The sequence below is a fragment of the Saccopteryx bilineata genome, chromosome 12 (genome assembly GCF_036850765.1).
Source record: "Saccopteryx bilineata isolate mSacBil1 chromosome 12, mSacBil1_pri_phased_curated, whole genome shotgun sequence".
Classification (NCBI taxonomy): Eukaryota; Metazoa; Chordata; class Mammalia; order Chiroptera; family Emballonuridae; genus Saccopteryx; species Saccopteryx bilineata.
Window position 1 is genome coordinate 25,580,841 of NC_089501.1, and position 23,860 is coordinate 25,604,700.

At 36.0% G+C, this 23,860-nt stretch overlaps 1 protein-coding gene across 3 annotated transcripts in view; it reads left to right on the plus strand.

The window, feature by feature from the left end:
• The window catches only part of LAMA2 (laminin subunit alpha 2), a 660,268-nt gene that overhangs the window by 607,519 nt on the left and 28,889 nt on the right, over window positions 1–23,860 (plus strand). For 2 of the 3 annotated variants that reach the window (XM_066248491.1, XM_066248492.1), the window contains 5 exons: window positions 3,926–4,088; window positions 4,763–4,907; window positions 11,135–11,273; window positions 16,494–16,614; window positions 19,037–19,213. In XM_066248491.1, the coding sequence (XP_066104588.1) occupies window positions 3,926–4,088; window positions 4,763–4,907; window positions 11,135–11,273; window positions 16,494–16,614; window positions 19,037–19,213 (745 nt within the window). Of the gene's footprint in view, window positions 1–3,925; window positions 4,089–4,762; window positions 4,908–11,134; window positions 11,274–13,284; window positions 13,297–16,493; window positions 16,615–19,036; window positions 19,214–23,860 lie in introns of all 3 variants that reach the window. The other variant, XM_066248490.1, reaches the window with a different exon arrangement.

Sequence of the window (23,860 nt, forward strand, 5' to 3'; positions counted from 1 at the left end):
GTTCAATGCCCAGTTACCATCCATTATTGTGCTTTTTTTGGAGGGGGGATTTTTGTATTTTAACTTTCTAAAATTATACTTTATATTCAATATTATTTTGTATTAGTTTCAGGTATACAACACAGTGGTTACATAATCATATACTTTACAATGTGTCCCCCCTCACCCGCCGATATTTCTAGTACCCACCTGGCACCATCCATAATTATTAAAATATTATTGACTATATTTCCCATGCTGCACCTTATACCCCCATGACTATTTTGTAACTCCCAATCAGTAATTCCCAATTCTGTCACCATTTTCACCCAGGCCCCCAACACCCCACTGCTTTGGCAATCTAATTGTGCGTTTTTACCACATCAGTCAGCAGTGTCAGCCCTTTCTTATATTTCTTGCCATCAAACTACCTTCACCTATTCCTTTTAAGGTAAAAATCTGTATTTACTGAAATAATTATATATTTTAAATTTTTCAACATATCTTTCTGCATGATGCTAATGTTTTGATCAAGATTGTTATTGTTTTTATGAGTTCTCTGATGACAAAGTCACATAGATTTTGAGTGACCTGCCCCAACCCTGTTAAGCCTTGATATTTGTAGAATTAATTTTTACAGAGCTCTTGGTATTTGTTTGTTTTATATTCTGGAGAACATAGTTTACAATTGTACATATAATGAATCATTCCAGTTTTGGAGAAGAAATGATTATATGGAGAAACTGTAAAAGATGAGGCTATAAAGCACAGACTGGAAAAATTTTGTAGGTGATCTTAGAATGTCAGTTTTAGAAATTTACATCTATCCAGGAGTCAGTAGAAAGAATATAATTGTAGTTCTGCTTTAGAAAGAGTAATCTTTCAAGGATATAAAAAAATAAAAGAAGTGTATCTAATTTTTTTAATATCTAAAAATTACATTAAGATTAAAGTAGAAAAAAAAACTGCTACCTGTAAAATGTATTTATCTTAACACTGAAATGATGATAAAATGTTAATATACTTAACCCCAATATACACCTACGTGTATAAGTGAACAAGTTACATGTGGAAGAACATGGCTGTTCCAAATAGCGTAATCAATCCTTACTTACTTGACCAGACATCACAGTTCAAAAGAGAAACAACAGGCAAGTTAAGAAACTTAGCATTCATTAATTATATGGTAAATGTATTCAAAATGAAAAGGAAAACTCTAGTATGATGTTAAATGTTGAAATATTATAGAATACATCTGGAAGGACTCATTTTTTTCTGCAGGTCAATGTCACCAACTTAAAGCTAGCTTCACCTGGTTTTGGTCAATGAATTAAGTGAAGTATGCTGATCTACATCTGCGTGTTTAGCTTTTCTCAGCACAAAACTCTTTCCTAGAGATTTGCTTTTTGCTTGAATAAGAAAAGGTCCTACAACATTGGAGTAGAAAGGGGCCTTTGAAATCATTCAGTGATCTAATCATTTCTACTCACATTTGAGAAATTGAGACATGAAGTGTTAAGTGACTTACAGCAGAGCTTTAGTGAGATTCCACATCAAACTCCAGAGTCCGGCCCTGGCCGGTTGGCTCAGCGGTAGAGCATCGGCCTGGCGTGTGGGGGACCCGGGTTCGATTCCCAGCCAGGGCACACAGGAGAAGCGCCCATTTGCTTCTCCACCTCCCTCCCTCCTTCCTCTCTGTCTCTCTCTTCCCCTCCCGCAGCCAAGGCTCCATTGGAGCAAGGATGGCCCGGGCGCTGGGGATGGCTCCTTGGCCTCTGCCCCAGGAGCTAGAGTGGCTCTGGTCGCGGCAGAGCGACACCCCGGAGGGGCAGAGCATCGCCCCCTGGTGGGCAGAGTGTCGCCCCTGGTGGGCGTGCCGGGTGGATCCCGGTCGGGTGCATGCGGGAGTCTGCCTGACTGTCTCTCCCCATTTCCAGCTTCAGAAAAATACAAAAAACAAACAAACAAACAAAAACTCCAGAGTCCCTGCATCTAATTTTCTATTTTCTCTATGATATGTTGAGGCAATAAATAGAACAAGGACACAAGGACATCAAGATATAAATATCCCAGAGTTTTTGTACAAGATAAATAAAATGTAATATTTTTGTTTTGATTATAATACTTATCCTGACATTGAAGTTTTATGTTGTTTTTATTTTTGTTTTTTTAAGTTATAAATAACAATCCATTGGGTAAAGCATCCAGAAAAATGTCAACAGTGACTTCTATATCCCTTTTGGTTGTCACGAGTAGCATAGCAATATATAATGCAAAATTCTAGTGTTTGAGAACTTCAAAGAAACTTCTCCTTAGTGGACTCTACACAACATTTCCTTCTCTCAATTGCAATGCTCCAGACATTAATGATCTTTTAATAATGACGCCCAATAAAAACCAATTTGTTTACTATCAATTATACTGTTAATAGGTTTACTTAGCACTTTGCCTGAAAGTTGAAAAAGCTTCTTTTAAGTTTACTTAGAAAAAAATGTTATATCATCTGACCTTGTTTCTAATTAGATATAACTTAAAATTTAAAAGACCTAATTATGGAAGATACAATAAGACTCTTCCCTTTGTCTTGAGAATTTTATTCTCCTCTGGTCCAGGAATAGAGAGAAAGCCAACTTGTCTAAAATGTGTAACATTTCTTTGTCCATAAGCCCATTATTTTTTCACTATTATTTTTCTCATCAGCTCAGGTTTCACGCAAATAATATGCTAGGCTCTTGTTATTTTACAATAACATAACTATAATATTTTTACACATCTCCTCTCTACCTTCAAGTTATTACAACCTTCTAATTTTAGAGATTCAAACATATGCTAATATGCAGGTATTTAAAGTTTAAAAAATATCTCCACAATTGAGATTTACTCTGTAACACCATCAATTAAATCATTGATAATAGATAACTGATAAATGATAAATAACTTCTCATTTGAAAAATAAATCTTTTAAAATGTCATATTTACAAAATCATATTTACAAAACATATCTTAGATAATTATTAATTATTTAATCAGTGTAGTCTATATGAGGCAGTTTGCTATCCTAAAATTTCATTTATTCCACGAACAATTTACCAGATCTACTCTGAGCTAAGTATCATGTTGGATGCTGAGTTTGTGCCTGGCATGGAGCCTGGCCCATAATTTCTAGTTGGCCTCAGAGAGCTTCCATTATAATGAAGAAGACAGAGCAACAAGCACACAAATAAATAGTGGCATCCTTCTTTGTCTGAATCTAATCTGTCCCAGAAAAACCTATTGGATAGTAAATATTCAGAGAATAAGGACCTTTATTCCATTATGTCTTTTCCTTACTAGTTTGTAAGTTTGTACTTTTTGACTACTTCCCCCATTTCATCCAGCCCTGTTATGTTATGTATATTAGAAATGTAATAATGCATTCTTAACACAACTAAAAATATTACTAGCCTGACCTGTGGTGGCGTAGTGGATCAAGCATTGACCTGGAATGCTGAGGTCGCTGGTTCAAAACCCTGGACTCGCCTGGCCAAGGCACATGTGGGAGTTGGTGCTTCCTGCTCCTTCCCCTTCTCTCTCTCTCTCTCTCTCTCTCTCTCTCTCTCTCTCTCTCTCCTCTAAAATTAATAGATAAATAAAAATAATTAAAAAAATAAAATAAAAACATTACTAGTTCACACCACTGAGACACATTTATACACTGATATAATCACCCACCACATACTTTAGCCCAACATAAAACATTTAAAACATCAGGTAAGGGAAAGATGGTGGTTACTTGGTTTAGGATGCTGCTGTGGAAATGGAGAGATGTGGAAGTGTGGAAGATATATTTTATAATGGTTTCTGCCCTACAACAGCTTACAATTAAGTCTCAGAAAACAGTTTGATGTATGGAATACAGATGGACCAAGTAGACATTGTCTGATTCATGTGAACTGTCTCCCTTCAGTCCTCAGGTAGAAGATAGTGAAGGGACTATTCAGTTTGATGGAGAAGGCTATGCGATGGTCAGCCGCCCCATTCGCTGGTACCCCAACATCTCCACAGTCATGTTCAAGTTCAGGACGTTTTCTTCAAGTGCTCTCCTGATGTACCTTGCCACAAGAGACCTGGTAAAGATATGCATAGCTGATCTTCCATGATACAAAATATCTTGTTTCTTTTCCCTAGTATTCCAATACAATGATTAGTTATCGTTAAATTATCAATGATTATTCAAAGGAGTCTGGGATGGCTATGTGATAACCAAGAGTGAGTGATGTAGACAGTGCTTATATTTTTTCACTGAAAACTCTAATTACAGATATAATTTAATTATTGTTTATTTTCAATACAACACCCCATATAATCCTTTAAGAAAAGCACCCAGTAAAGATATTGCCAATATGGAAACATGAAAGAGCAGACCGTCTTCCTTAGTCTTCTAGAGACCTAAGTTGAAAGGTGATTTTAATTATCTTATTTTGGTTTTTTTCAGGTCAATATTTTTGAGTAAACTCTTTCATGGAATATACCTTGTAGTTTTCTTAATATGTTTTCAAAGGAACTCACTTTATACTGCTCTCATAAAAGGACGCATCCTAGTAACTTGGTTGTGACTATTTGTATACTGACAAATATTCACAAAATAATAATACCAATTCTATTTTCAAAATGGAGTTTAATTACAGATCAATACATTCAGTGATTTAGCCATAAGGCCCTGTAATAAACCCCACAAAGAAAGTGACTACCCATATATTTCTCTATGTATCTAATCACTGGCATGTTTTTACTCTATTAATAGAAAGATTTCATGAGTGTAGAGCTCACTGATGGGCACATAAAAGTCAGCTATGATCTGGGTTCAGGAATGGCTTCTGTTGTCAGCAATCAAAACCATAATGATGGGAAATGGAAATCATTTACTCTCTCAAGAATTCAAAAACAAGGTGAGTTTCTATAGTAATAATGCACCATGAGCCTTAATTATGCTCTCCATAGCTCTCATGTACCTAATCATAAGGAAAACTCTATCTGTAATTTTAGGTACTCACAAATTCTGTGAAAAATTGATACAGTCATTTCTTTGGCTTAGATTATAGGTAGTTTGGCTTAGACATGACTGATTGAAGAGCCAAATGGTTCTCTGTCATTTTCTTTTGAAACTGAGAGCTTAATTTAAAAGCACAAAACTGTCTTACAACTTGTGAAATTATATCCTGTAGTAGGTTTAAAAAGGTTGTGTGCCTTTACTTTCCTTTCATTTTGCCAAGATGTTTGCTCTAGAGTGGCCCCAGGTAGAATATATAGAGACTGTGAGAGCACAGCTACTGGGTCTTTGCTTTTAAAAAATGACAAAAATTTGTGTGTGTAAATAAATGCTTAATAACAATATAATATTTTTATGCTTCCAAGACATTTTTAAAACACATTCACAAATTTTATTTATTTATATCAGTTTTTTGTTCTGATGTTAGAGAAAAAAATACCATAGACTCAAACATCACAGTTATGCACACACATACAGATTATATATGTATTTATGCAGATATATATTTTATATATATACATATATACACATACATATATATATATACACACACATATATATACACACACATACATATATGTATGTTTTCACAACCAAGACAGAAATTCAAGTCTATTAGGTCTTAGTGTACTGATATTGTTACTTAAGTATAAGTTCCCCAATTCTGTGTACTATAGCATTACCAGTATCTGAAAATAAAACTTTGATACTTCTGTTTATATAACTAAGCCTAATTAATTTTGACAATGTCGGTGTGACATGCCATGGAAATTTACGTTTAACTTTGCACCATCCTTCATTCCTCCACTTAACAAATATATTCCAAGCACCTACTAAGTACTATGCAGGAACTAAATGAAGTCTATGACAGGTCTTAACTTCAAGGAGCTTATAGTCTAATGGGTTGTAGACAAGCAAATCAGCAGTTAGAGGACAAACAGAAAGCTAACTGCTGTGTAGAGATATTCCTAGCAGACTAGGAATCGCAAAAGAAAAAGACATTAAAGTCAAACAGAAAGGTCAGCTCCCAGGGGAATACCCGTGAGGTGCAATCAGGAGTTGAAGAGTTTGCATCTTTTGACATTTCAGAGAAGTGGAAGTCCAGAGTGCCTCAGAGAGCATAAAACATAATGCATCATTTTCCAACTAATCCTCCCTAGAACCTGAAACTCTGGAGAAATGTCTCAGTTTGGATGGAAACTGGTTGTGCACTTATATAAATTAGAATAATGCTGAATACATTGTTCCCATGAAAGAGAGACACAATGCACATTGCATGTTAGAGGCCCTGTATTGTAGTTAAGAAAAATGTTTAACTGTTTGGCCCAGCATTTCCCAAACTTCTTTGATCACCAGAATCCTTTCCTACTATACCAGCATTCTGCTGAACACAGCGTGGGAAGTGTGCTGCAAATGAGCGAGCGCAGCTAGTAATTCCAGGTCCTGAGTGGGAACGGCGGGGAATTAAGAAATAGGCTTAGAGAGAAAAAGGATGGGCTCAGGAGGCCTCTGCAATGCTGATGGCCAGAACAGAGTGCGCTCCATACCCGCTTCTTGCTTCATTTTTAGGGCAAAGTGGGCCATTAGCAAATCAAAGAGATCTCTGATCACATTTCCAAGGCAACCCAAGAATTCTACCAAGTGTAGAAAACCCCCCACCATATATAACATCTTAGCTTCACAAAACAAAGGATAAAAGAAACTTGCTTCCAATCTTTCTGGAGGACATGGAGGGTAGGATGAGTATAACCAATCCAGCACCATAGCTTAACAGCCTTTAGCAACTTCACAGAACAAATGAGGTGAGAGGTTGGACAGACTGTCAGCTTACTGCAAGTTCCCCATACCCCTGTCCCCCAAAAATCTAAACTGCAAAGACCCTGTAGGTTTTCAGTTCCCAACAGAAGTGCTTTAGTAACTAACTACAAATAAATCCACAGGCTAAGGGGACAGCTGTTTACATAAAATTATCAAATGAGGCAAGAGAGATACAAAGCCAGTTCACAAAGGGCCTTATGAGATAAGTTAATGAGCTTCAACATTATCCTGGGAGCTACTAAGAGTTTTAATCAAGGCTGTGATACTATCGCACCATCAGATTTGTGCCTTAGTGAAGTTTTTTTAGCTGCAACTCTGCAGATAGATTTGTACCAATTTGGCAGGCTGCCTTGGTCTGCAGTAAACCAGGTAGAGAACAAGGAGAACGAAACTATGAGAATGGAGAGGAAAGAATAAATTTGAAAGTTATTAAGCATTTTAAAACTGAGGAGCTATATGATATACTCAATGTGAAGACTAAGTTTTAAAAAAAGAATATGAAGAATTATTCTTTTTTTTGTTTGTTTTGTTTTCATTTAAATAACAAGAATGTCAGTACCATTTACCATGCTACTGGTTACAGGACAAAGAATAGGTTTTCTAGAAAAGATGCTGAGTTCTATGTTGGACATGTTCTGTTAAAGGTACTTACTATCTTGCCTGACCAGGCAGTGGTGCAGTGGATAGAGCATCGGACTGGGACGCGGAAGACCCAGATTGGAAACACCGAGGTCACCAGCTTGAGCGCGGGCTCATCTGGTTTGAGCAAGGCTCACCAGCTTGAGCCCAAAGTCTCTGGCTTGAGCAAGGGGTACTCCATCTGCTGTAGCCCTTGGTCAAGGCACATATGAGAAAGCAATCAATGAACAACTAAGGTGCTGCAATGAAGAATTGATGCTTCTCATCTCTCTCCCTTCCTGTCTGTCTGTTCCTATCTGTCCCTCTCTCTGTCTCTCTCTGTCTCTGTCACACACACACACACAAATGTACTTACTATCATTAGCAGCCTCGGGAAGCTGTGTAATGGCAGGCAATTAATTAGTTGCGTGAATCTGAGGGTCAGCTGAGCTCTAGGAGAGAGGTGAGATATGACACTAGGGAAATGCAAAATAAATCCACAATGTGATACCACTGTACAATTATTAGAATGTATAAAATTGAGAGCAGATTCTAAGGATAGGATACAGGTAGGAATTCAAATAAGACTCCAGATATATGGGTCATTACTCCCGTTCAGTGACCAAATTAGTTGTTTTACGTAAATTATTGTCACCTAGCTGGTAAAAGTCCTGTCCCTTGAAGTTCAAATGCTCCTTCAGTAGGCATTTTCTACCTTCTCTGAGCGTGAGTTAGTAGAACCACAGCCTACTACCAACAGAAGTTTGCCAGATTCCCCCAAGTGCGTGGAGATGGACACCAGATTGATAAGGATCATTTAGATTTCCAGTGGACCCAGAGAGAAGAAAGGATGTACTAAAGTACAAACAATTCATTATAACAACTCAGCATTTATTATAAAATGCTGGGTAAGCCCATACTCAGTGTCCAGTACTTAATAAAGCCCTTATTTCCCTGCTGACCCATAAATGATGTCTGAACTCATCAACACCGAAATTTTGTGTTAATAGCTATTCTGTAAGGGAAAGAAATAGGGCAAGAAATAAAAGCAAGTGTAAGCACTTCATTTTAGTAACCACTTCATGGTGATCACTCATGAAGGGTAGAGTAAATTCTTTCTTTAAATTGGTAAAAATATGCCATGCTGTGTCTCTCTGCTGGAGTTAGCGCTTGGACCAGTGAGTTTCGATTCAATTGTGTTCCTGCTCTTTAATCAGTTTTTCTTAGAATGACTTCTAAAAATGCATATATTCACTCAGGGATAAGGAAGAAAACTACCTCCAGTTACTGGCTTGCCTGAGATAGAGGCGGAATCTCATTTTCACACACACTGTTAAAATATGTACCGGTCTGGTAGAAAGAGGCTATTTTTATGTTCCAGTAAACAGCCCTGTATGAAACCTTCAGTCAGGTCAAAAAATCTATGTGTGTATAAAATTAATATGTATAAAAGTAATTAAATTTTTAATTTGCTAACTATTTTTTAATGAGACAGCTATTTTTAGGATTCTCTGCTTTGTGTGTTTTTACAAAATTCTGCTTTGAGAATATGAGGTCTTAATAGGTCTGAGTATTTTACTTTGGTCACTTTTAAAGGCATTTATGTTTGGTTTTATTGAAGATACTTCCATTTGTAATGGTTGGGTGACAGATTACAGTGGAATTTTGGAGTATGATATTTTGTTTTCTAAAGAACACTATTCTAAAAGATGATGTGTCGGGGTAAATTACTAATGTTCCGTGTTAAGCCTAATCCGGAGGGACCCGAAACATTGAAAACATGAACAAAGTCCGTCAATTACACACCAAAGCTTTATTGTCTAGCTTGGCCAAGCGGCGGCAACTCCGACAGAAATCTGAGGGAGAGCACGCTGGCCCTTTGTTCTACCTAGTTTTTATAGTTTTGCAAGTGGGAAGTACAGAAGCAAAAATTGTAATTAGGAGCCCTTTACCACCATTGGTTATAGTCATATGTCCTTTAACATGATAGGACCACATTCAATTTGCAAGCCATACATCATTTTGGAGAAAACAAAATTTACAAGTCAACACAATGGTAGAAAGATGTCCTTTACATATTAAAAGGCATTCCTATATTCTCTAATGTTTGTCCACCATCTCTGTCCAGAGTCACACACATTAACCACATGCATTCACATAGGAGAGGTAGTTTCTGTGGGGACAAATACCCACAAATGGCTCATTGCTATAAGAAAAGGTTTATTTTGGCTTTTCTCTTCCTGCACCTGGCTAGCCATTCACCCCTTTCCCCACAGGTATGGTGGAATGTCAGAGAATCCATGTTTTCCTCCCCTTTGCATTTACAATACAATGCCAAGGGCCATCCTGGTTATACCAATCACAAAGTACAGAAACTATTCTCACAATTTCTCTGCACACCTTAACCCAAATTAATAAAATGTTCTTCAAGCCTCTTAAAATATTAATATTAATTCTGCAGCTTTTGGTACTTTACAACACCTGCAGCTGAAGTGGCGCAGTGGCGCCTCATTCCGTGGTCAAATAAATATAGAAAACAGTTCTTGTGTCATGTCCCTGTTAAAGCATTATGTTACATACCTGCACATTGAAAGATCCAGACAGCCATAAAACTGAGATATAAATTTAATTTTTCTTAATTCAGTGATCATTATATTTTTTTGAGTCAGGAACATTCAAGAAACTAGCTTTCCAAAAAAATAAATATTTACAAATGCTGTAATAATTCATTTGGTTTAAATGGCCATTTTCAGACCCTTTGTAATTCAGATCCTATATCAAGCAAAGATTTGGAGGCCAAACCATCATGTCAATGAACTAATGTCTCAATATGCATCATGAAGCCAAAATACAGTATGTGAGGCTGTTACAGTCTGAGCCTAAGCAAATATTTTGGTGAAAAATAACATCATTCAGAAAGAGCCTAGCTTGATTCTTCAGAATAAAGGGGGAAAATCAATGAGAGAAGGGGTTTCCATCTATGTATTTGCTGAACAAAGCAGTTTTTAAACAAAGAAGTGCCTCTCTTTTTCCCTTTCAATATCTGAATTCTTATACTCATCATATTCGAAATACCTTTAAGGCCTGAGAGAAAAGCAGTATGGCATGGGGATTACGCCTCTCTCACAACACAAAGCATCCTTTATCTAAAGTGTAATTGACAATGGATGAGGTCCCCATCATCTTGGAAAATCAATTGTTCCCATCTCTCCACTCCCATGTACAACCATCCCATCCACAATACTGGTGAGCTGAAGCCCCAGTATTTCTTTGCTCACTGAAATGTACAGGAGCCGCAAATTTGGTATATTAATAATCTAACTCCTAATTAGAAATTTACCTTAGTATTAGTTAATTATCATACTTTATTTTCTAACAACATATCTATTTTACTGAAAACCTGTCCAATGTTTCTTTATGTTTGTTTATCTAGACTTCTTTTATATTGATTAGTTTGCCTTCATTGGTGTTCAGGATATCATTTTTATATTCTCTTTATAAATAGTTTAATAGCGCATTTTATTGGTGTTTTGTTTCTGCAATTATTAAATGGTTGTATATAGGACAAGTGCTTGAGAAAGTCAATGTTAATTTGAAAACGAAAGTGAGTTTATCTTGAAGTAACCATGATGATATAGATGTGGTTGTTATTGCTCAAATAAAATATTAAACTCCCTTTCTCTTTTACAGCCAACATATCAATTATAGATATAGATACTAACCAGGAGGAGACCATAGCAACTGTGTCTTCTGGTAACAACTTTGGCCTTGACTTGAAAGCAGATGACAAAATATATTTTGGTGGTCTGCCAACGCTGAGAAACTTGAGGTAATTTTGTGTATATTCAGAGCTAAGGATTAAGTTTTAATTAAGTGGCCACTATGCTCACTAAAGTTCTGAAGTTTAATTACAACAGGAATGTCACATAATCTTCAACTGCAGAAAGGCCTAATAAAAAAAAAATTATGTTGCATGTTAGAACAACACCAACATTTAGAAACCAAAGGATTAATTTGATATCTTCTCTGAAGAGATGGATGGGAATTACTGCTTTTCTTATATTCACATAATGAAAAGAATTATGTAAGTAATTAAAGGTGGAAACCACAGTTGAATGTGGACCTTGTAATTGCTGTTCTCCTTGCACATTCACTGAAGTTAATGGCACACTGACATTGCTTAGTGTTTGAAAACTGGTCAGTGTTTCAGGATGCTGTGAGCATAACCTATTTTATTGCTAAGCATCAGCATGATAATGGGTGTTGGAGATTTCCCATATGCCTAATACTAAAGCCATAGTAGTTATTCTCATGCCCATGCCAACCTTTCTTTATTTTACATGTTTGTTTGTTTTTATTGCAGGATAGGAAGATATATTGATCTCATAGTTTAGTTAATTCAAAAAAGAAATAGAAGTGACTAAAAAAATGTTAGAAAATATTTCATGTGGCATTTAATTAATTTACTGCATGTTATAAAAACATAAGAAAGAAAAGTTGTAGGGTAGTTGGTACTTAATAAATGTTCATTGAATTTAATAAAATGGGATAAATTTGTGTGGTTAAACCATAAGCATTTACTACAAATACAAATTAAATGTTTTTCATTTTTGAATTGTTTTGCTTAGTTTTTAATGGTTCAAAAGTCCTCTTTAGGTATTACTACTCTTAGAAGACATGTTGCAATTGAAGGGATCTAAGAATAACTGAAATGTATTATGGTCAATTATTTACATATTGTCCAAATGGGCAATGAAACTTCAGTCTTATTTTATGACTTTAGCATACGGGCTGAGGTTTACTCCTCTCCCTGTGTCTAAACTTATAGACCAGGCAACTGTGTAATTAATTCCTAGTCTTTCAAGGGTATAACTTGATTAGCTTCATGGTACACACAAACTGGTTCTATATTTATCTACATTATAAGGTTAAAAGTGTCTAGTCAAGAAAATTATTGCAAATCAAATGTACTTGAATAGTGACATATTTATTAAACATTCAACAAGTGTTTGTTGGGCATCTGCTCAGTGTTAGGCACCATCTGAATGCTAGAGGTCCAGCAGTTGTTCAAGTCTAATATTTACTTTGCAAGATCATTAACTAAATTTTCTATGAGTGAATTAAATATAGTCAGAATAAGGCTATGCAAACATAGCTTTGCTTATTCTAGTAAAGACTTGGTTTTAATTACCATGATTTTTAGGAATTATTTACAAAGATATATATGTTGACTTTACAGAGATGAATATAAGTGTTAGTTTTCAGAGTACATAGATAACGAGTCTCTATTACTAAAATGTTTTTATTTTCACGATACAACATTTCATAAGTTTACTATTTTCATGCTATGGCACATTATTTCAAAACAACCTTTAGACTTATGCTTGTGACTAATAAAGGAGTCATGCATTCATGATTAGCTGTTATTTTACCTACACACAGGATCTTGATATGATAAAGTTCAAAAGATGTGGAAAACATAAATTATTCTTACATATATTAAGTTCCAGTTTTTTGAGAGACAGTATTTGTAAGCTAGTCATAAATACTACAGCATAACAACATTTGTACATTTTTCTGTTTATAAGATTAAATACTTTAAAAATTCCAAAATACAAATTTTTCAAAAGAATAGTCTGGGAAATGGTCATTTTCAGATTCTAATTACACTGTGGTCAAGGGCATATGTCTGTTTTCTGTTCTGAGGATTTTTAAATTCCTTTCCTTTGAAAGATCCCTGTGAAATACTTTATAGAAAGATTTATGATGTTGCTTTTACTAAATGAAAATGCAATTATAAATAAATTGTGCTTTTTTTTTTTCTTTTTCCTTTGACCAAGTATGAAAGCAAGGTAAATTTATGCATGCCTTCTTCCAGTGCATGGGTTGGGTAAATGTGGCTTCTTAGGTAAAACAGCAGTACAGGAGCAGAGCGACAACTGTGCAGCTTCATCCATAATATGTTTCATGAGCAAGTAATGCATTCTGAGATAGTTCTCATGCTGCCCTTTGCTTAAAAAGACACTGCTGCTTACCCACCATCAACTGGGCTGCAACGGGTGTGTTTCACCAGCGACAGCAGATTTGCTCTGCTTATTTGTTCAGCGCCCCCTAGTGCCTAAATTTAGCAGCACATGTGCAAAAGATCACTATCTACCTGCTGACAAAAATTAGGGGATATTTCAAAATGAATATGAAGAGATAAAATATCCCCTAATTTTTGTGAGCAGTATAGTTCTAGGGAAGAGAACGAAAGCAGTCTCTTGGGTTGATCCCCTGACTCGGGTCTCTAGTACCGCACTGTCTGCTGAACAGTAAACCTGTGCTCCCACATGCTTACCACTACCCTGGTGCTTTTAGCAAGCCTGCAAATATGCAAACATCTACACAGCCCTTGCACCTCTTGGCAAAGCTGCTTATTCATTGCCATGTTTATTTAGAATTAGCTCTGGAGCCAGATAAAAGGCATCTCTGGAAATACTGTTGCCAACAAGTGTTTCCATTAATGGTGAAGAAGTTTGTGAAGAGTCCTCTTAGCTTCTCAGGAGTATTTTAATTCCCACTTGCAGGGAGGCAATAGAACAGAAGCTGTAAGCAATAGGCCTCTGTTGGTGGCCCATCAAATTTGGGAAATAGACAGGCTGGTCACGCTGGCTAGAACTCAAGGTGTTCTGGTATTTCAGAGCCAAACTGTGCCGTACTCATGAAAAGGACAGAATGAAGCTGAACCGATCCAAGAAATTTTTAAAGCAAAGACTAGACTTTTAATACCAGAAACTAGACTATGTAGAAATAATAGTGTAATAATAAACAATCGGAGTTGTTTTATCATGATACAGTTATGAGACCGGTCGGGCTGTTTGCTGAGATGGCCAAAGGGCGAAGGCTGGTGTTCAGTGGACATACCTGCTCCTACAACTCTGGAGAGACACCATGTAGCTTTGTCATTTTGCCTTTGAGGCAAACAGAGGAAACAGAAGCCTATGGTTACCACGACGAGTCTGATCGCTCTATGTGGCTGTTTATCCCCCTGTGATTTTCATATCACCGAGCTTGCTAAATCACTATGTTTGGAAATGGTTCTTCATATTTCCACAAAACACTGAAGTACATAACTTGTAGGAGTGATTATTTTTACTGATAAGACCTCTGAAAAATTGTGATAAGTCAGTCTTCCTCTGAAGGGAAATACGGAAAGAAATGAAGACTGCAAATGAAGTTCCTCCATTTGCCCCCTTTACACAGTAAGAATATAAGCAAGGTCTTCGCCCTCCAGCTGGGCGTGTTCTACATAATAACCAGCTAACAGAACAGAAGAAGAAGACCTTAGGACAAAGGGAAACAAACAAAGAAAATAAAACCGTTCTAGAGAAAGAGGGGGAAAGAAACCACAAATACCTGGCATGACATAAATCTGATACCCTCTGCCAGTGCAGGGTTTGCTTCCCGCCTGCTTCTCCTCATGCCCACGTGTTGTTGTTTTTTATTAAGACCAAAAAGGGAATCCTGGCATCATGGGACAGTGTGGAGAGAATTAGTTATTACCCTAATGAGTATAATATTTTGGTGTTGTTCAACAGCTTTTATAGATGAAAAAAAAAGTAATTATTTTTTTTTAGTACTGTAGACCTGCACTGTTCAATATAGTAGCCACTGATTCCACTGACCATTTAACTTTAAATTAAATAAAATTAAATAATGATATTCATTATTCCTTATTCACATAAGTTACATTTCAAGTGCTGATAGCGGCATGTGGTTGGTGGCTACTGACTGAACAATGCAGAACAGCACATTTCCATCACCACAGAAAGTTCTATTGGACAGCACTGCTATAGACTAACTAAGGAAGTTTCGTTATTATAACATATTGCTAGTTTATGTTTTTTGGGTTTTTTTAACAGAGACAGAGTCAGAGAGAAGGATAGACAGGGACAGACAGACAGGAACAGAAAGAGATGAGAAGCATCAATCATCAGTTTTTTCGTTGCGACGCCTTAGTTGTTCATTGATTGCTTTCTCATATGTGCCTTGACTGTGGGCCTTCAGCAGACCCGAGTGACCCCTTGCTCGAGCCAGCGACCTTGGGTCCAAGCTGGTGAGCTTTTGCTCAAACCAGATGAGCCCATGCTCAAGCTGGTGACCTTGGGGTCTCGAACCTGGGTCCTCCGCATCCCAGTCCGACGCTCTATCCACTGCGCCACCGCCTGGTCAGGCGCTAGTTTATGTTTTTTGAGCACTTACTATGTACTAGCATGTTTATCCCTTTTCAAAAAGTAATATGCTAAAAGTAAACATTCAGGTGTCATCTTGGTGTAGAATCCATTTTCAACTTTATTGGAAAAATTAAAGTGTGTTTTATGCCCTTGGTTGCTTTATTTTTTATTGCTTCAATATAGAGTAAGAACCTTGGGGTCAATCTGTAAATCCAATTTTAAAGTATCTTTTTACAAGCTGTGAAGTCCAAAAGAATGTTTCTTTAGACTTTTAGTTGAAAAGCTTTCAAGAGAAATATAATAATTTGTTACTCTTTAGCTATACCCTCCCACAAAAAAAAAAAAAAAGTCCTGACGACAGAAATATTTTATTTTTAAAATAATGTTTACAGTTTTTTCTTTCTAAAATTTAAGCAGTGTTTTACATAACCTTTTTGGTATGTGACTTGATTATTCTGCTTACACAATTGTCTACTCTTTGGTAAAAAAAAAAGAAATAGAGTTTATCATGCATATGAAGAACATAAGATGTTAATTAATTCCTGTATCTTGTCATGTTTAAATGCCATTAGGTAAGGGTATTATTTAAAAGGAGAGGAAGACTACTTACATAAAGATTCCTTCTCAGGATGGTGTTAACATCCACATAGCCCAAGCGGTAGAGGTGAGAGCATAGTTTGTTGGGCACAGGTGTGCACAGGTGCAGAGTCTGAGAGACACGTGCCTGCCAGTGTGTCCGTCCGCTTTGTGTGGCTTGTGTCCAGTAGTCACACACACTGCACTGCCCTTGCTCTAATAATGTTGCTTTTGTTCCTCATGTAACTTTTCAACAGGCCGGAAGTAAATTTGAAGAAATATTCTGGCTGCCTCAAAGATATTGAAATTTCAAGAACTCCTTATAATATCCTCAGTAGCCCTGATTATGTTGGTGTTACCAAAGGATGTTTGCTGGAGGTTGGTTTGTTTTCATTGGCTTCCTAAATATACATTCATATCAGATTTCACTTTCTTACTGTGGGTGCTCTTACAAGGACCAGTCCCTTGTTAATATGTTTCAAATTCCTACTGATGCTAGTCTTATCTATGGGTAGATAATACAGCAAGACTGAAGCACTTCTGTAAACTACTGTAATCAACTGCACTTAGGAAATGGTATTATGAAGACCCAAAATTGTGAACCAATTTCCCACATGTATAGTATTTCAGAGAATTTTTTTTTAATATTAATCTCTTTCCTGGTTCTTTCTTCCTTCCCAACACTACTCTTCCATTTTTCTCATCTTTGTCAACTATTTAGATTTATTTTATCTTTATAAATTGCATATAGCTTTTCTGGAATGTGTTAGGAGTTTACACAAATAGCTAGTAATAATATACACCACGATCATTACTGCATAGCATCTTGTCTACAACTTGGAGGTCAAACCTCCTTTTCCTTGAACATGGTACAGACTGGAACCCTCTATAAAGTCTTGTCTTTGACATGACGGCAATGTCCCTTGTCATCAGCTATCTTCAGGGTCTTTTCTTTGTTGTAAAAGCAGCCCAGCAGCCCCCTGATTCCACCTGACTGTTCTGCCCTGATTCTTCAATCAGGGCCAGCCCGTGGGAGAGAGAAATACAGGTCCCAGCTCTGCTCTCTTAAAATATCTATAAGCAAGATGCCAACAATCATTAGCAAACATTAGTAAGAATTTTATGAGAATTCTAAAAGAGATGAGTTTGTTTACCAAAAAAAATTAACTATATCATTCTTATAAAATTTTAATTGCTCTGATATGACACAACTATTCATTCAAGCTGCTTCCTGCAATTAAAATTATTTTAAAGCATTATGATAGGAAATGAAGAGAGAACAAGGGCAAAGAGAAAGTGCATCTTCCACTGAGCTATCAGGTTTAAAGGCTGGAACAGAACTTTCAGGGTTTTCATTGTGCATAGTTATGGGCTCTGATTTTAAATTAGCCACAGACATCCACCCTGAGAAGTTCGGGAATAAGGTAAAAAGAAAGGAAATACATCCAGGATTGAATCTCTAAGAATCCAGACTGGGCTCTTAAAGAAAGTTTTACTGAGAATTTTAATCTTCCAAAGGCTAACTCTCATTCACATGCAAAAGATCTATACATGAGGATGGAAAACCGTCTAGAAAATGAACGGCTTATCTGTGTAGAAATGATGCATCTATAAAGGCACTTTTCAGTAACCAGGAATTATTTTGCAACTAAAATATGAGGTAGAAAAATATTGAAAAGTCTGAACAGTAGTTTTATCTGAACTATCCAAAACTCTATGACTTGAAAATTGGAATAGAAAATAGATTATATATTTTACAATACTTATGTCATTTACCTGGGACTGAAGTACCGTGGGGACCAATACCCTGCATTAAATGATTTCTTACTTTTACTCCAACAAAATCCAGGACTTTTAAAACGAGCATTTTAAGTACTGTACATATTCTACTTCGTGGGTTTGCTTAAATAAATCCTAGCACATTCATAAATGGAATGCCCTCCTGCAATTAAAAATAATGATTAGATCTATGTTTACTGACAGAAAGTTATCCCCCACATACATAATGACAAAAAGTTACGAGTGAATGTGCCTATTGTGATTCAGTGTAAATAGAGAAAAGAGGAGAGAGAAAGTGGGCAAACCAGTAAAAGATAAATGAATAAATGCATGCATGCATGCATGAATGAATGAATGAATGAATGATAAAAAGCTGTATGTTTCTACACAGCTTTGGGTTGGGGTGAATTTTACTTTCTCCCTTTTGCACTTTCTTACTTTCTAAATTGTTATTGTTTTGATTGTAATTATCAGCAAGGACAATACTATTTTTGTTTTGAGAAGAAAACTGGATGGTTTAAATAAATACTTGTAAGTGTTAGATTTTTATCTGATATTTAAAATTCTTCTAGACTAGAGTATATTTGTACATTTGCTGGCAATGAACATCTTTACCTTGGACTCATCACCAGGAAGAATGCAGAACAACACCATGGTTATATTCAGCTATAAAATACATATAAACAAACAGTTGTTGAAGGGTATTCAAGGGATTAATTAGCATGGTTTCAAGGGTGATTTAGCAAGATAGATTTAAACAAAAAAAATGTCTGTCGATAATAATCTTCTATATTTAGAATGTTTATTTTAATATAAACTGCTTCAAAAATTTAAGTTAAAGCTGGAAATGGTATTTCTCTAGTTGCTCTTAAGCTCTCCTTAAGACTGTGGATTGTCCTGATTTCTAAAAATGCCATGTCTTTTATAACGTTGAATACATTGAGGAGGGTGAGTGAGACAGAGAAATTCTTTTAAATTTTTATTGTTAATACTTTCTTCTCTTCTTTCCTTTCACCCTCAGAATGTTTACACAGTTAGCTTCCCCAAGCCCGGTTTTGTGGAGCTCGTCCCTGTGTCCATTGATGTAGGTACAGAAATCAACCTGTCCTTCAGCACTAAGAACGAGTCTGGGATCATTCTCTTGGGAAGTGGAGGAACACCAGTACCACCGCGGAGAAAACGAAGGCAAACTGGACAGGTATTCTCACACTTGGTTAATCATGTATTTTCCCTAATGCTTATATAAAACAAATATTTTAAAAAGAAGTTAGTGAGGCATATAGGGTTCATCAATTGCTTTTGTATTTTTAGATTGGCATTATTTGTGTCCACTATCATTTTCTAAAAACAATTGTCTCTGCTAGAATTTTCCTGTTGGTCAATTCAGCCACGCTATATTTGCACCTATAATTCATATGGGGTTATCATAATGCATATATAAAGAGAGAAAGCTTAAAATATATTCAAATTATGTATTAATCTTCTGTCTCTAAGTCTAGTTCCTTATCAGATCTCTAGATATTCATCTAGGCTCTTAAATTTAAATTTCTTCTAGAATCAATTTCCCAGTTTCATTAGCCAACATGATGCAGTCTTTTGGAGCCTAACCTGCTCTACCCTCTTTGGGTGCAAAGAAGGCAGATAATGGACCTGAGGTAGAAGAAGGCATATTAAGCATAGCTAAGCCAGGCATGGATGTAGTCCAGGCTCAGTCTCCCATGTGACGTAAAATAAAGCCTACACAGTGTCTGCTCTCTAAGGTGTAAACTTCAGTGTTCATAAACCCTAGCTATCTGATTCTGTTAAAAGTTATCTCTCTTGGCCCTGGCCGGTTGGCTCAGTGGTAGAGCGTCGGCCTAGCGTGCGGAGGACCCGGGTTCGATTCCCAGGCAGGGCACACAGGAGAAGCGCCCATTTGCTTCTCCACCCCTCCGCCGCACCTTCCTCTCTCTCTCTTCCCTTCCCGCAGCCAAGGCTCCATTGGAACAAAGATGGGCCGGGCACTGGGGATGGCTCTGTGGCCTCTGTCTCAGGCGCTAGAGTGGCTCTGGTCGCAACATGGTGACGCCCAGGATGGGCAGAGCATCGCCCCCTGGTGGGCAGAGTGTCGCCCCTGGTGGGCGTGCTGGGTGGATCCCGGTCGGGCGCATGCGGGAGTCTGTCTGACTGTCTCTCCCTGTTTCCAGCTTCAGAAAAATGCAAAAAAAAAAGTTATCTCTCTTATTTGCCCAAATCTACACACCATAACTCCTTACTGTTTTGATATTCCTTCACTACTTTTAATCATATTTTTTTAAATATCTTTTTTTTTATTTAATTTAGTTTTTCTCAATGAAAGGGTTTAGTGGAATTACCTCGTCTGCCATGGCCAAGAGATAGAAAGCTTAAGTGTGCATGCATTTTGTAAGCCAGCTTGTTACTGTTTGTGATTATACATGTCTTTTAAGTGACTTTTAGCATTTAACATTTAGTAATCAATAATATTATATTATGTAATAAGCCTTATACTGTCCCTAAAAAAAAGCCTAAATAAAATATTAGTAAATAGAATCCGAAGATGTATAACCATGAGTCACTGGGATATCTCAGAAAAGCAATGGTGCTTTAATAGTAGAAAATATATAACTGGGATATCTCAGGAATGCAATGGTGGTTTAATAGTAGAAAATATAAAAATCATGTAGTCATCTCAATAGATACAGAAAAATGTTTGCTAAAACTTAACACTCATTTCTAACTTAAAAAAAACCCATAAGTGTTTTAATAGAAAAACATTACAAATATTTTCTGTAAAATCAAGCCCAAGAAAATAATGAATATTATTACTACACATGTCATAGCCAGTGCAAAAAAGGGAAAAAAAAGGGTATATATAGTACAAGAACAAGTATATAATTTAAGAATAAAAGTAACAAAACAAATTTAAGACTTTTATGGAGAAAATTATACAACTTTATTAAAATATTAAAGTTCTTCAAAAAATGAACATATTCAACATGTCAATGGAAAAGGTTTAATGTTAAAAATATGTTAATTCTACCCAAAATGTACATTCAATTTAAATAAAAGTACATCTTATATTTTTGTGAATTAGACAAGCTAATTTTAAAATTTATATCCTGGATCAAAATCCCAAGAGACTTCTTAAATAGAAGAATAAAGTGGGGGCCGTCTATTCAGATTATCAGCACATTAGGAGCTAGAGTTTTGAATCATGGCAGTATGGTATTAAATAATCAATAATTCTGTGCCAGTGGAACAGAATAGAGTCCAGAATATACCCAAGAATACATGAAAAAAGCATTTGCAATAGGTGCACTATACATTATTAAGGAAAAAAGTAGACCTTTCAGTGAATGATTCTGGAACAACTAGCTGTCCATATGAAAAAAATAAAATAATTTCTAATTTACACCAAACAGAAAAATAAATTCTCCATGAAGTAGAATATTTAATATGAAGTGAAAAAAGAAAACTAAAAATTTAGAGGAATATGTAGAAGGATAGTATTTGACATTGGGGAAGGGAAGAATTTACTGAACAAAACAAGATAATAAATTTATAATTGTGATTGTGGATTATAAACAAGTTCAACTGTATTAAAAGTAAAACTCTGGTCACCAAACAACACAGAGAAACAATATACATAACCTAGAAAATTTACTAACCAGAATATTAAAATAACTTTCACAAACCAATAAGAAAAAGACAAAAATGTATACAACATTGGACAGAACATTTGAATAGCCATTTTTCAAAGAAGAAAACATGAATGACCCAAAAAAATCCTCAGTTGTAATGAAGGAAATGCAATTTCAAACCTGGATTTTATACCTACTTGGTTGGTAAAATATTAAGAAGTATGATAATACCAAGTAATGGCTAGATGTGGATCAAAGGGAGTCCTTAATCACCACTGGTGGAAAGAGTAGATTGTTGCAGCCACTTGGAAACCAATATGGCACTACCTTGTGAGGTTGACATGTGCACACTCTACAAGGCAGCACTTCCCTCCTAAGTCTAGCCCTAAACTCTTGCACATGTGCACAGTGACACATGGACAAGAATATTCAGAGCAGCATTTCTTACAATAGCATAAAAACTGGAAACAACGCTAATAAATGTTCATCAGCTGAAGAACAGATCAATTCTGGCACTTTTGCATAATGGGATATTAAGGAGTAGTAAAAGTGGATAAATTATAACTAAACATAACAACGTGGATGAATCTTAGAAACTAGCTAGAATTTTTTTAAATGCACAATATACTATATGACATCGTTTCTATAGATTTCTGATATAAGTAACTCTAACCAACATATTGTTTATAAATATTCATGTGACTTTGCAAAAATAATTTTTAAAATGCAAGGGAATAAAATCTACACTAACAAATGTTGGTGAGAATGTAAATTGGTGCAGCCACAATGAAAAACAGTATGAAGGCTCCTCAAAAAATGAAAAATATAACTACCATATGATCTAGCAATTCTACTTATTAATATTTAACCAAAGGAAATAAAAACACTAACTCAAAAGATATATGCACCTCCATGTTTATTGCAGCATTATTTACAATAGCCAAGATGTAGAAGCAAGCTAAGCAAGTTAAGCAAGCTAGGCGCTCACCCACTGATGAATAGTTAAAAAGTTGTAGCATATATAATTAGATAATAGATATTCTTATACATAGCTATTCCTATATATAGATACTCCCATACTCCCATATATAGAGATATTCCTATTATATAAATATAGATATTCTTATTTTATATAGACATTCCCATTACAGGCAGTCCCTGGGTTACAAACGAGATAGGTTCTATAGGTTTGAAAATGTTTAAGTATTTATATGCACAGAAAGGTAAAATAAATACTATGGTAAGACAGACATCTGTCTAAGTTGCATTAAATAGATAAATATACCTGTTCCAACTTACATACAAATTCAACTTAAGAACAAATCTGCAGATCTATCTCATTTGTAACCTAGGGACTGCCCGTGTGTATACACACACACACACACACACACACACACACACACCTATTGCCATTATACACATGTGTGTGTATATTCGTTCTTAGGAATATTATCTAGCCATGAAAAGGATGAAATTTTGTTATTGCAACAACATGGACAGACCTTGAGGGCATGATGCTAAGTAAAATATGTCAGACAGAAAGATAAATACTGTGTGTTCTCAATGGCATGCTGAATCTAAAACAAAACAAAGCAACAGCAATGAGCTCAGAGGTATAGAGAACAGATTGGTGGTCACCAGAGGCAGAGGATGGAGGGCCAGCAAAATGGGTAAAGGAGGTCCAATGGTTCAGACTGCTAGATCTAAAAAAATATAAGTCATGGGGATATAATGTCCAGCATGGCAAATTTAGTTGGTAATACTGTATTGCATACTTGAGAGTTGCTAAGAGAGTAGATATTTAAAGTTCTCATCAGACACCAGAAACATTCTATAACTCTGTATGGTGATGAATGTTAACTAGATTTATTGTGGTGATCATTTAGAAATATATACAAATATCAAATCATTATGCTGTATACCTTAATCTAATATAATGTTGTATGTCAATTATACCTCAGTTAAAAACAAAGAGGAAGACTCCCTCTCTAAGTACGGGCACTGAGGAAGGGCCCAGTGAGAACACAATGAGAAAGTGGCCGTTTCCGAGCCAGACAGAGGATTCTCACTACAACATGACCAGGCTGGCACCCCAACCTCAGACTTTCAGCCTCTAGAACTACGAGAAAATAAAGTTCTATTGTTTAAGCCAAGTAATAATAGTAACAATTTTTACAAAGCAAGGGAATAAAATTCATGTTAGG